This window comes from Diabrotica virgifera, chromosome 5 (genome assembly GCF_917563875.1).
Source record: "Diabrotica virgifera virgifera chromosome 5, PGI_DIABVI_V3a".
Classification (NCBI taxonomy): domain Eukaryota; kingdom Metazoa; phylum Arthropoda; class Insecta; order Coleoptera; family Chrysomelidae; genus Diabrotica; species Diabrotica virgifera.
Window position 1 is genome coordinate 7,556,031 of NC_065447.1, and position 12,685 is coordinate 7,568,715.

At 31.4% G+C, this 12,685-nt stretch overlaps 2 protein-coding genes across 2 annotated transcripts in view; both read right to left on the reverse strand.

Annotated features, from left to right (window-relative positions):
• The window catches only part of LOC114339105 (probable phosphoglycerate kinase), a 59,155-nt gene extending 47,356 nt beyond the window's left edge, over positions 1–11,799 (reverse strand). Inside the window, exons 1-5 of the mRNA XM_028289771.2 lie at positions 11,447–11,799; positions 10,931–11,134; positions 10,756–10,871; positions 6,062–6,290; positions 2,551–2,689 (exon numbers count right to left, since the gene is read on the reverse strand). Coding sequence (XP_028145572.1) covers positions 2,551–2,689; positions 6,062–6,290; positions 10,756–10,871; positions 10,931–11,134; positions 11,447–11,577 — 819 coding nt within the window. The 5' untranslated portion in view covers positions 11,578–11,799. The remainder of the gene's footprint in view (positions 1–2,550; positions 2,690–6,061; positions 6,291–10,755; positions 10,872–10,930; positions 11,135–11,446) is intronic.
• On the reverse strand, positions 115–2,441 carry LOC126884920 (piggyBac transposable element-derived protein 4-like). The gene is made up of 2 exons (XM_050651257.1): positions 1,694–2,441; positions 115–1,632 (listed from the first exon to the last, which is right to left on the reverse strand). The coding sequence occupies exons 1-2, from the start codon at positions 1,916–1,918 to the stop codon at positions 196–198; spliced, it is 1,662 nt and encodes a 553-aa protein (XP_050507214.1). The 5' UTR covers positions 1,919–2,441; the 3' UTR covers positions 115–195.
• Positions 11,800–12,685: the final 886 nt, after the last annotated feature.

Sequence of the window (12,685 nt, forward strand, 5' to 3'; positions counted from 1 at the left end):
ATACAAGAGGGGTTGGTGGTGAACGCGCCAGAGCGTCAGTGGCGCTCGACTCTAGTATTTGTATACATACGCCGTTCGACGCGCTGGTGCGTTTTGTAAATAATATTGATAAAAATCAGTAGGAACATTTATTTACTAATACAAAACAAAACAAGAAATACAAAATAACATAAATTATAAGTAAATAAAACAACATTAAACTTTGTGGGATATTTGACAGCAATCCAGACAAAATCCAGGGGTATCGGGACAGGCTTTGCATTCGTAAATTGTATCTTTACGAATATTTTGTTGACTGCAAGTTTTACAGCGTTTTCTCATAACTTTTCCCTTTACATCCTTTACCTCTCGTTTTGTTACTGAATGATCTTTTGGAACAAGTTTGGCTTCAGAATTAATAACTTTTAAAAGGGATCTAACGAGTTGTAAACGAAATTCGTAAAGACCAATCTTTTTTCCAGAGTACTTGTTGTATAGTATGTGGGCATTTATAGCCATCATCTGTATAACATGTATAAATATTTTTGTTGGCCATCGTACAGTTTTTCGTTGACTCGGATAATAGGCAAGCATCTGGTCTTGCCGGTCAATACCAGACATATTTTTATTATATCTGATAATAGGCTCTGGTTTTATTACATGTTGACCTCTTCTTGTTGTAACTTCTTGTAAAGTGTTTTGACATTCTGTTGTTATATAGTAAACGTCCCTTTTATCCTTCCATTTGCCAACTAATACCCCTTTTCGGCAACGGGCAATTGTTGCACTTTTAGCAAGTTTTTCTTGCCTTACTTCTGCCGGATTATTTTTACGGTCAATTCTAAGAGTTCCTGTGCAGTAAGTGGAAAATTCAAGTAAATTTTTAGCTAAATCAAAGCTGTTGTAAAAATTGTCCATGTAAACGCAATGGCCTACATTTAGTTTCCCTTCTAAAAGGTGCAAAACCACTTTATTAACATGTCCTTTTCCACCTGAATCGTCAAACATTCCAGAATAAACTAAAAATTTTAAAATTAGACCATTTGGTTCGGTCAACATATACAACTTAATCCCATATTTATGTTTTTTGTTTTTTAAGTATTGTCTAAAATTAAGTCGTCCTCTGTGTAATACCATTGACTCATCTAAGCTCAAATTACGATCAGGATAATAAACTTCTTCCATTCTCTTATTGAAAAAGTTTATCATCGGTCTAATTTTATAAATTCTGTCTTCAGGTACTTGTTCTCCCTCTTCTGGATTATTATTAAAATGCAAACATCGCATTATGATGACCATAAATCTGTTCCGGCCCATAAAAGTGGAAAAAATTGCATTAGCAAAAAGAGGATCTTTCTTTTTCCAATAATCCTCAATCCTAGGCAACGAAATATGACCCAAAATTTTCCAATCGAAAATCCTAGAATGTGTCGCCCCTGCATTAGATAAGAAAATGTGCTCGGCATACCTGTTTGTCTCATCACATACTTGCTGCAAACATTCATCTGTAAGTAGCATCCGAAAAAAGTCAACTGGATTATTATCGGAAACTTCTACTAGTAACTCTTGGTGTTTTAAAAAAGGAAAATTTTTCATACCATCAAAATTTTCTTTCCATTTATCGCTTTCATCAACATCAACGAGTAGATTAGGCTACAATTAAATAATATGTTTTAATAAAAAGTTAATATTTGCATTTAATTTTGTAACATACCGTATCTTCCGTATCCTCAATAAGTGCTGTAGGTAAAGTATTTTCAATTTCATCCTCAGATTCTGGTAAATATTCACTGTCTGAATCAAGAAAGTCACTAAATTCTTCATCGCTTGTTTCTAATAATCTCAAAAGTTCTTCCTCTGTTAATTTTTTTTTCATATCTAATTTTATTTTTTTATTTGAATTTGAGCCACTTTGTAAAATATCGTCAGTGTTATTCATTTTTGCACTTCCGTATGCTTACCCTATGCCATTCAAATATAAAATAACCAAAGGAGATGTAAAAGAACTAAAGAACTCAAATAACATTTAGGGGAAACCCCGAAATTATCCGGGTATTACCAAGCTTTACGATTAGCGACTCTAGAAAATAGGGGAAATACCGAAATCTGGGAATGTTTAATTTTTACACGGTTAGTAATCCGATAAATTAATAAGCATTTGCAGAATTATATGTGCTATTACTGATATTTACACTTAATACAAAGCCAACAGATATACACATCCTATCGGGACAAAAAGTCGTAAATCGAAAAACCAAGAACAAAATTAGAGAATTGATACCTCTAGTTACCTGCCTTTAAAATATAAAAAGCCCTGTTGTAGCGCCAGTGAAATAATCCAAGATAATAATCGATGAAAGTCTGAACGCGCGAGAGCGTCGTCGGCACCTAGCTAAAGTCATGTATCGACGCGCCAGCGCGTTATTGGCATTGAACGTGTTAACCGTTTTTTCAGCAATTAGTGAAGATTAAATTAAATTTACAAGTAGTGTTGTATTTTGCTTCAAATATAATTATAAAGTTTTTTATAATAAACAAGTAGTATTTTTTAAAGATAAAACAGATTCTTACCTTCATGCCTTGGCTCTCTTTAAGGAATGTGTATGCCATACCACCACCAATAATCATCTCGTTTACTTTGTCTAACAGATTTTCAATCAGCTGGATTTTATCTGCTACTTTAGCACCCCCCAAAATTGCCAAGAAGGGCCTGCAAAGAAAGTGTAAATATAATGTGTGTTTGCTGTTTATTTGCATTTATAGAGTTGTATCTTCTAAAACAAGCAGTAAAGAAACTTAGAGAGCTGGAAAATGTGACCTAAGGTATTATGACTTAACACGTGGAAATAAAATGGACACGAGTTAAAAAGACCTAGACCCCTAGACGAGGACTCAAAAATGGGTCATTCTTCTAAATCCATAAACGGAAATGTCAAAAGAATGAGCAGATAAGTGAACACTATTACAGACTCTGTCTCTGCCTCAAATAGGTCTCATCTCAATGATTCAAGCAGACTCCTAATAGACCAGGGCGCATCTTGAAAATAACTCAAATAATAATATTTGAGTTATCCTCTCTCTCAAAAAGGTCCGGAACATTGTTTAAATAATCAAAATGTCAAAAAATGAGAAAAATTCGATTTTTTTCTTTGTTTTTTGATTATAACTTTAAAAGTATTCATTTCCGAGAAAAGTTGTACTGACATAAAAGTTGCGTAATTAAATTTCCTACAATTTAGAATTGGTTAAAAATTAAAAAAATAGTTACCCTCGTTGCAAAATAGCAATAATTGCGAAAAAACCATACAAAAACAAGTATTCGCATTTTACGTTTTTCAACCATTTATGCTTAGGACTTAGGACTTAGCACTTAGGACCTTCATATTTCACCCAGAAAAACTTTATGATACAGTAAAACAATACTGTAAATTTCATTAAGATCGGTTCAATAGATTTTGCAAAATAAATTTTGCAATCCAGCTTTCGCAAAAAAAAATCATTTTTTCAAAATGTTACAGGACTGAAAATAAAGCAGATAGCAAGTTGATTTTTTTTTTGCTTATAAAGTGTACTGTACCTTTCATTTGCAATTTGCAAAACAACAATCAATTAACTACCACGACGTCAGGAATTTTTTTAAATAACCATTAATTATTGGTGCTACGCGCAGGACAGCGGATAGTTTGCTCTGATTGGTCATTCCAATGATCTTTGATAATGATTGATATATTTTAATTTTTATTACATTTCGATATACTTAAATAAATAAATTTGTTTATTGCAAAATAAAAACACATACTCTATCCTTTGAAATAACACTTTTTTTAGCAAAAACTTTCTTTGTTCATATATTTTAACTTAGAGAATAAAAGTGTATTATTTTTAAACATATGAAATTGTTTAAACAATATTTCACAAACAATAATAAAATTAGTTTATTTTTGTGGAATTAAAATATTAAAATACAACAAAATATAGAGTAAGAAAATAATATATTAGATAAAGATTGAAAGAAATTTTGATGGAAATTAACTTGTGTGAATCGAACACCGCTGTCCTGCGCGCAGCACCAAAAATTTATGTTTATTTAAAAATTTCCTGACGCCGTGGTAATTAATCGATTTTAATTTTGCAAATTGTAAATGAAAGGTACAGTACACTTCTATAAGCAAAAAAAATCATTTTGCTATCTGCTTTATTTTCAGTCCTGTAACATTTTAAAGAAATGAATTTTTTTTGCGAAAGCTGGATTGCAAAATTTATTTTGCAAAATCTATTAAACCAATATTAATGAAATCTACAGTGTTGTTTTACTATATCATTAAGTTTTTCTGGGTCAAATATGAAGGTCCTAAGTGTAGCATAAATGGTTGAAAAACCAAACTTAAGCTGTATATTAGAAACAAGTGATGTAATACTTTATTATGTTAATTTTATGGGTGGATATTGTATGGTATTATATGTTGTAAAATTTATTTAAAGTTTGTTTCAATTTCTTTTGATGTTGCTTAGTTATATTCGATTTTGTAAATTATTTGTAATATCTATTCTCTACATTGATTGTATATTAGGGTAACCTATTTAAATGAATAAATATCTATCTATCTATCTATCTAAAAACGTAAAATGCGAATACTTGTTTTTGTATGGTTTTTTCGCAATTATTGCTATTTTGCAACAAGGGTGACTATTTTTTAAATTTTTAACCAATTGTATATTGTAGGAAATTTAATTACACAACTTTTATGTCAGGACAACTTTTCTCAAAAATGAACAGTTTTAAAGTTATAATCAAAAAACCAATAAAAAAATCGAATGTTTCCTTCTTATTTTGACATTTTGATTATTTCAACAATGTTCCGGACCATTTTGAGTGGGAGGATAACTCAAATATTATTATTTTAGTTATTTTCAAGCAATTTCTGCAAAAAAATTTGAGTCACCTCTCAAAACAGATGCGCCCTGGACTATAAGGTAAACCTTCAGAACAGAAAAGCAGTTTCAAAGAAATTAAGTTATTATGAGAGAGTTTGATATCTGTAATACAGGAGCCTGGAATATACCAGAATTTATATGCAGTATGCCGAAATCCTTCTTTTTCTTCTTCTTTTTTTTTGTAGATGGGTATGTCTGTTCATCCAATATGCCTCCAGTAAGTTGTCACTCCATTGTTTTCTTGGTCTTTCTACTGATCTCCTTCTTATTGGGGAACCGTCTCTCGCTGTCCTTACTACTCTATTTGTTGCCATTCAGCTTATGTGGTGGTTTCATTCTACTCTTCAGTTTCTTACCTAGCTATTAATGTTCTCCACCTTGCATCTCTGTCTTATATCTGTACTTCTAGCACTGTCCCATGGTGTCTTACCATTGATTTTTTAAGGGTTCATATCTGCTGTTTCTAGCGTTATTTTTGTTCACTCTGTCAGGTCGTGAATCTGTCACTTATGTCATTATTGGTCTGATAACTGTTTTGTATATTCTGCCTTTCATTTCTTTTCCTATATTTTTATTTCGTCATATTGTTTCAAGGCAACCTGCTCTATTCACTTGATCTTCAACTTCTGTTTTGAGCTTTTTGTAGCTAGATAGTGGCATGCCTAGATATTTGAACTCAGTCACTTGTGCTATTATCTGACACTTCAGCTCTAATTTAAATCTTAGTATATTTGCTGTTATAACCATGCATTTTGTCCGAAATCCTGAGGACTTATATTATAATTAATGAAGGATTTACAATAAGCCTACTGATTGCAGTATTACTTGTGTAGAATAGGCAGCTTCCAGGTAAAAAAACCAATAATATACCAATATTTTGCATGTTTTAAAATAAAAAAGTAATATCTCTTGTTATATTCAACTTTTGCTAAATTCAATCTGAAATAGATTAGTATCCTCATTAGATAATTATCTCACTAATTGAAAAATAATGTATCATTAAAGATTTTCTACATTTAAAATGGTAAGTAGACTTATATTTCATGATCTAAAATATTTTTTTTGTTTGATGTACTGCTTATTTTTTATGAACACAGTATGTAAGACTTTTATATTTTATAACTTTAACCTATTTTATGTCTCTTACCTTTCGGGGTTATCCAAAGCCTTAGCGAAATACTGCAGTTCCTTTTTAAGCAAAAATCCTGAAGCTCTCTTGTCAAATCCTTCTCCCATCATTGACGAATGGGCTCTGTGTGCAGTACCGAATGCATCATTAACGTATACATCTCCCAATTTACGAAGACTTTCTCTAAAAGCTTTGACTTTGGCAGGATCTGCTTTAACTTTGTTACCACTGGCATCTACACCCTTCCCTAAGGAATATAAGGAAAATCATGAATTAATACATCTTGACTATCAGAAAAAGATATGATATCAATAAAATTAGTAGTTTTACCAGATAATGAAAAATAATAAAAAAAATGTTTCACAAGCAACAAATTTAAAAATAATAACCATTATTTCTTTTAAAGTACTTTTCACTGATTACACTTGAATCTTTGTTTTTCAATTATTAACTTCTTCATGCTAATTTTCAGTATTAAAATATGTTGAATTTGTTTTTAATATTTGTTTGCTTTTGTTTTTAACATTTGACACCTCAAATAATTTGTTTTTTTTTATACATTTTTGTAAGGATTTATTGAACAAATTATATGAGATCCTTGAACAAAACTGATATGAAATAATGTGTTAAGTAAGCAATTTTACATACAAACAAAATCAACATATTATTTTATTCAGTGATTTGTCTGAATATTTAAATGTCCACAATTGATTGAGATAAATTGTTAACAATTGGTTGAGATTAAAAAAAATTTCAGAAAAGTTAAGATGGATCAGAATCTTAACTTTAGTCATATGACAAACACTTATCAACATACACATTATTAGTCCACAAGCCAGGACTGTTTTGCGGCCTATTAAATTCCACAGTTTTTCTGAGTGTATTTGTATGTATTTTGACCTGGTGAATTTGAATTACAAACTTGCTTTTGTGTCGGAAACATAATTTTAGTGAAAAATCAAATTACACTGAAATTTATGGAGTTCCCTATATTCTCATGGTTCTACGTGTTTAATGAGTAATGGTGCACTCACTTTAAAACTGCTTTATGGCATTAAAAATGCATTTAGATATACATAAAATTCTTTGCCTTGGATTGTACAATACAACTATGTAATTTGCTTTCCCATATTCTAAAGTTTTAATAGCTAAAAACCTTATAAACAAATTATATGTCTTCTATAATCAAAAAATTTTCATTTGTAATTGAGGGCGTTAAAAGTATAAGGGTTTAAGTGCGCTTTGCTAAACAAATGCTCGAAGTACAGATTTGCATATTTAAATGGTATTATAACTTCGTGGTAAAAGGATTCAAGCACATTTCGCCATACAGTCGCCTATTATTTTCATCACATTTAATTTAATGAAAACAATTGCAGTTTGCATTGGTAGTAAACGAGTTTATGTACGCTTGAACCGTTTTACCACAAAACTATTTGTAGTCTTCTTCTTAAAATGCCTATCCGTTCCGGACGTTAACGATCATCATGGCTATCTTGACTTTGTTTACCGCTACGATTTGTAGTATTATGTAAAATCAAGTAGTAGTAAATGGGTTTAAGGTGCTTGAAATATTTTACCACAAAACTATTTTTAGTATTCTGGAAAAACACATGTTAATACAGGATTAATTTCAAGTAAATAAATATTAAATTTGTGCCGAATTTTGAAGACTAATGAAGTATTATGCAATGTGCATGTAGTTACACTGTAGATAACAGCTGGGATAAAAATGATAGTAATAGTTAACACCTGCACTTGAACTGTTTTACCATTAACATTTATCAACACCATGTACTGATTCAAGAACATTTTTAAATAATTAAAAAAAAGAAAAGATATATTAAGAGTAATAATAAACCCTTTATTTTTATCATTTTATAGAACATTGTACACTAGACATATTTTAGTTTAATGACTCCTAGACAGTGCCGGTTTAACCTAACTTCAGGCCCTGGGCGCTGGAGGTTTAGGGGCCCCCTTCATTGCTATTCGTTGTCAGTTTTTTAACAAGAAAACAGATGCATTAACTATGCAAATGAAATAATAAATAGAGCAAAGAAATCAAACAAGTAACAAGTTATACTATGCGTTAGCCCTAATACTGGGACAAAGAGACATAAAAATATATAACACAATAGTGATAACGACTGTGCTCTATGCAAGTGAAAACTGAACAATTCTGTACAAACATAAGAGCAGGATAAATGCAATGGAGATGAGACATTTAAAAAGGATAGTTGTAAAGACAAAATGGGATAGATTAAGCAACGAGACTATTAGGAGAATGGCCAACCAAGAACCAATAATGAATAAACTAACAAAGAGATAAATGAACTGGTATGGGCATTGGATGAGGATGCAGCCCACCAGAATTACTATAATACTTTATTTGAAATAGGATAACCTAATATAAACATGCTAAAGTACATATAGTCAAAAGACAAAAGAATTACAAGAAAAGTCTACGAAGCAAAGAACATCGTAAAAACAAAAAGAGGCACAGAACAAGATAAAAATGGATATAGCTGGTAGCAGATGCGGAAAAAATTAAAGAAAAATCACTCGTGGAATTGAAAATAATGGCAGAAAACAGGAAAGAATGGAAAATATGGCTGAATGGAAATTAAAATCTTCTTCTTTGTGTGTCGTGCTTGATTTCAAGCGTCGGCTATCGTCGTATTAACAAGCTGATGAAATGTTTCTCGGTCGGCAGCTATATGAAACAATTCCTCGACTATTGTCTAATGTTACGCAACCAGGACAATTGTTTTCTTCCAACCCAGCGTTTTCGTTCGATTTTGCCCTGAATGATCAACCGGCGTAAGCGATATTATATAACCGAAGTAATGAACCTTTCTCATTTTGATGACGTTGATCAATTCTCGCTCTTTGTGCATGGTCTCCAGCACACGTTCGTTGGATAGGTGTGCTGTCTGAGTATGCGACGGTAACACCACAAATCGAACGCTTCTAATTTGTTGAGATTCTTCACTTTTGTTGTCCAAGTTTCACATCCATAGAACAAAACGGACCAGAAGTAGCACTTCAATACTCTTAGACGTGTGGTCAATGAAAGACTTCTACTGCACAATACAAATCAATGGAAATTAAAATAGCGAGCCCAAATCCGACACCCTGATAGGGTAAAAGGAAGGGGAGAAAGAAAGAAATCAGTAAGGGTATCAACGTAATAAAAATAAAATAAAATATTACTTCTTACCTCTCAATTTGTTTAGCAATTAATTTAGTCACTTTCGCATTAAGACTTAACGCCCTATTATATCGATCCTAATAATAATTCTTGTAACCTATACAAGAAAAACTATAGTGTAAACACTATCTTGTAATGTAAACTATACTGTAAACACAGACTATACATTAACTATTTAAACCGAAAAAAACACCTGACTCACTATTCGGTCGTTTTGAAACAGTAGTATGTATTGTTTGGGTGTTGGCATTTTCGTGTAATGTATTTTTTTTTGTTCCGAAAAAAACCCCTGATTCACTATTCGGTCGTTTTGAAACAGTAGTATGTATTGTTTGGGTGTTGACATTTTCGTGTAATGTATTTTGTATCTATATATATTATAAATGATATTTATTGTATTATGTAGGTATAATATCTATCTGCAGCCGCTCGCTTTTATAACAGAGTTTCTTTGTTTAGCTAATTGTCCATTTACCGTTGGCTGTGTGTGGCCACTGTATAATGCCAAATTGCAGTATTTGAAATGGTGTGTACCTATTGTTTGAGTATTGGCATTTTCGAGTATAATCTATTCTTTATCTATAAATTAGATTTATGTATATCTATTTTTGTCTTTCGTTTAATATCAAATTATAATCCTATTTTAAAATAACTTATTGTAAGCCCAAAAGTGAGATCAATTACTATTTAAGTCCCACAATTCAAAATGGAATTATTAGTTTACTTGGAAGGTACTGCAGTTAGGGAAACAATTGTCTCAGAAACTAAAAAACTCCTTTTAAGTGATTATTTTGGATATAATTTGAGACATGGCTAAATCTGACAACTTTCTGTAGTTTTTGGAAAAGCGCCCGGCCATAACCACGGGGTCCCTATGGGGCTAGGCTACGCCACTGTGTATAGATGTGAAGAGAGCATAGGTGTTTGCAGTGTATTAGCGTATCTGTGTATGAGATTATTTTCGGAAAATATGTAGATTATTTAGCGATTTTATTTTTTATAACTAAAAGGTATGGGGCCCGCCCCAAGCGCCCAGTGGATAAACCGGCACTGCTCCTAGAATTTATAAATCTTAAATAACTTCGAACCAAATTATCTCAGAACTATCAAAACTGTACTTAAAACCACTTTTACGTCTGACTCCCTCAATTGTTATAACTTTGTTATAAATTATATTTCGATTACCTATAAATTAAGGTTTTAATTTGAAGCTGGTAGTTTTCCCCTAAATATGAGCTATTAGCAAATTATTTTATTTAAAATCCAGCCAAAGTACAAGTGAAAAATCACCTAAATGTCATAATTTGGCAATGTTTTTGCAATATCTCCAGTTCTAATTATTGTATCAAGCTTTACCAAACATCATTTTGTAGGTTCTTTTTAGGAACAAATTGCATTTTGTAAAAATTATTTATATTTGTTAGTGTACGAATTCAGCGGGTCAAAATACATAAGAAGATACTCTGAAACTCATCAACTTTTTACACAATTTACTGACCTTCTTCTTCAATGTGGTATCTCAAGTTTTCTAACAAAATAACAGAACCAGGCTTGGGATCAGCACACTCCTTTTCAACTTCGGAACCAACACAATCAGGTAAGAACTGGATTGGCCTAGGGACAATATACAAATTAAATTTCTCTTCGACTTAAATAAAAATATCAATACCTACCTGCTCAGTAATTTTTCCAGTTCTCCAGCAACAGGCTTTAAGGTGTATTTTGGATTGGGACTGCCATCTGGTCTTCCCAAGTGAGACATAAGAACTACACTTTTCGCTTGTTTATCCAGGGCATACTTGATGGTATCTAAAGCTGCTACGATTCTTTGGTTGTTAGTTATGGCACCATCTTTTAAGGGGACATTGAAGTCCACTCTGAAAAACGTATTATAAATATATCTACCTATCTTGTTAAAGATTATACAACTAGAAACTAAAACAGATCTTTTCTATTTAAAATTTCAGTAAAAACAAGAATGTAATATTTACAAAAAATAGCGACAGAATTAACAAAAATGATCTATTTGTTTAACCATTTGCTATTGTTTAAATTAATCGTTGCCTGTAAAGAAATAAAACATTTCATATGTGAAAAAAATGAAGAACCTAACCTCTACGAACTCGAAAAATAGTAATTGTCAAAATTTGAAAACCTAAAACATCAAAACTTTTATACTGTATAATTACCTCATCAGAACTCTTTTGTTTGCGAGATCAATTGCATCGATTGCGAGTTTGTTTAGTGCCATTTTTACTGATGAAAATGAACCTCTCACCGCCGCTGGATTCAAAATATTCTTAAAAATTGTCAATGTCATGTGGAGGTCAGTTGCGCGAGATGATGCCGATAAAAAAGATAACTGTAAATGATTTTGGTGCGACTTTCAAATTTTTTAAAACACAAATTTTTGTTTTTTATCAAAAAAATTGATTGTTTTATGTGTACTTTGTTATTGTGTAGAAAACATACTGAAACTAAAACATATAAACTAAAACTGGATTGACGATCGTTGAAATTAATTGTTCTTTGATAGTGCACTGTTTTTATTGATAAAAGGTCGTTTAGAGCTTGAAATAATACTGATAATTTATTAAATTTATGTTTACAACTAACGTTTAGTTGTGTCTAAAGTTCATTTATGTCTTAGCTTGACTTAGATATTTGTTTATTAGAAATGACGATAAAAACATTTTTTACTCTACCTACGGACGTTTTTAATCTTTAAAATGTATATTAAAATCGCATTGGAGTTTTTCTAACATTGATTCTGCAGAAAAAAAAAAAGAATGTGTGTGTGTGTGTACTTTGTACGCACGTAAGAAGTTATACTTCTTATTATATAATTTCAATGAAAGGCGTATTTAACAGTTACAATACCAAAAATTAACATTTTACCAAAACTTAACAATACCAAAAATAAAAAAATAAAAAAAGAATATATGAATCGTCCGGGATTTGAACCCGCGATCTCTCGATCTCTGGTCCAATTCTCTACCAACCAGGCTATCAAGCCGCATGTTATTGACGTTTCGGATATGTACATAATTACACATCACGGTGACAAGTGAAATATAAAAATAGATATTTTATTATTTTACGCCCGAGGAAGACAAATCCAAGGACACAAAAATTATAATAAATAATACATTTACTATAAAAACACTAATATATTATTTTAATGGCTTATTTGTGCTGATACATACATAATTTGAAAGATTAGCAACGAACTACATACTGTCTGTCTGCGCATGCGCCAGGCAATTATGAAATTTCACCCTCGATCGCAAAGAAGTATAACTTCAAAAAGAATAGTTTAAATGACAAAATAATCCATATTTTAATTTTGAAACATAATATACACTTTTAACTTATCTAGGAGCCGAGGGGGGTTTGAGTATGCACTTTTGTATCCCCTCGGTATCTTG

Coding starts and splice junctions, on each gene's coding strand:
- LOC126884920 (XM_050651257.1), bottom strand. CDS start 1,918: ATGAATAACACTGACGATATTTTACAAAGTGGCTCAAATTCAAATAAA. Junction 1,633..1,693: donor TTGAGGATACGGAAGATACG/GTATGTTACAAA, acceptor ATTTAATTGTAG/CCTAATCTACTCGTTGATGT.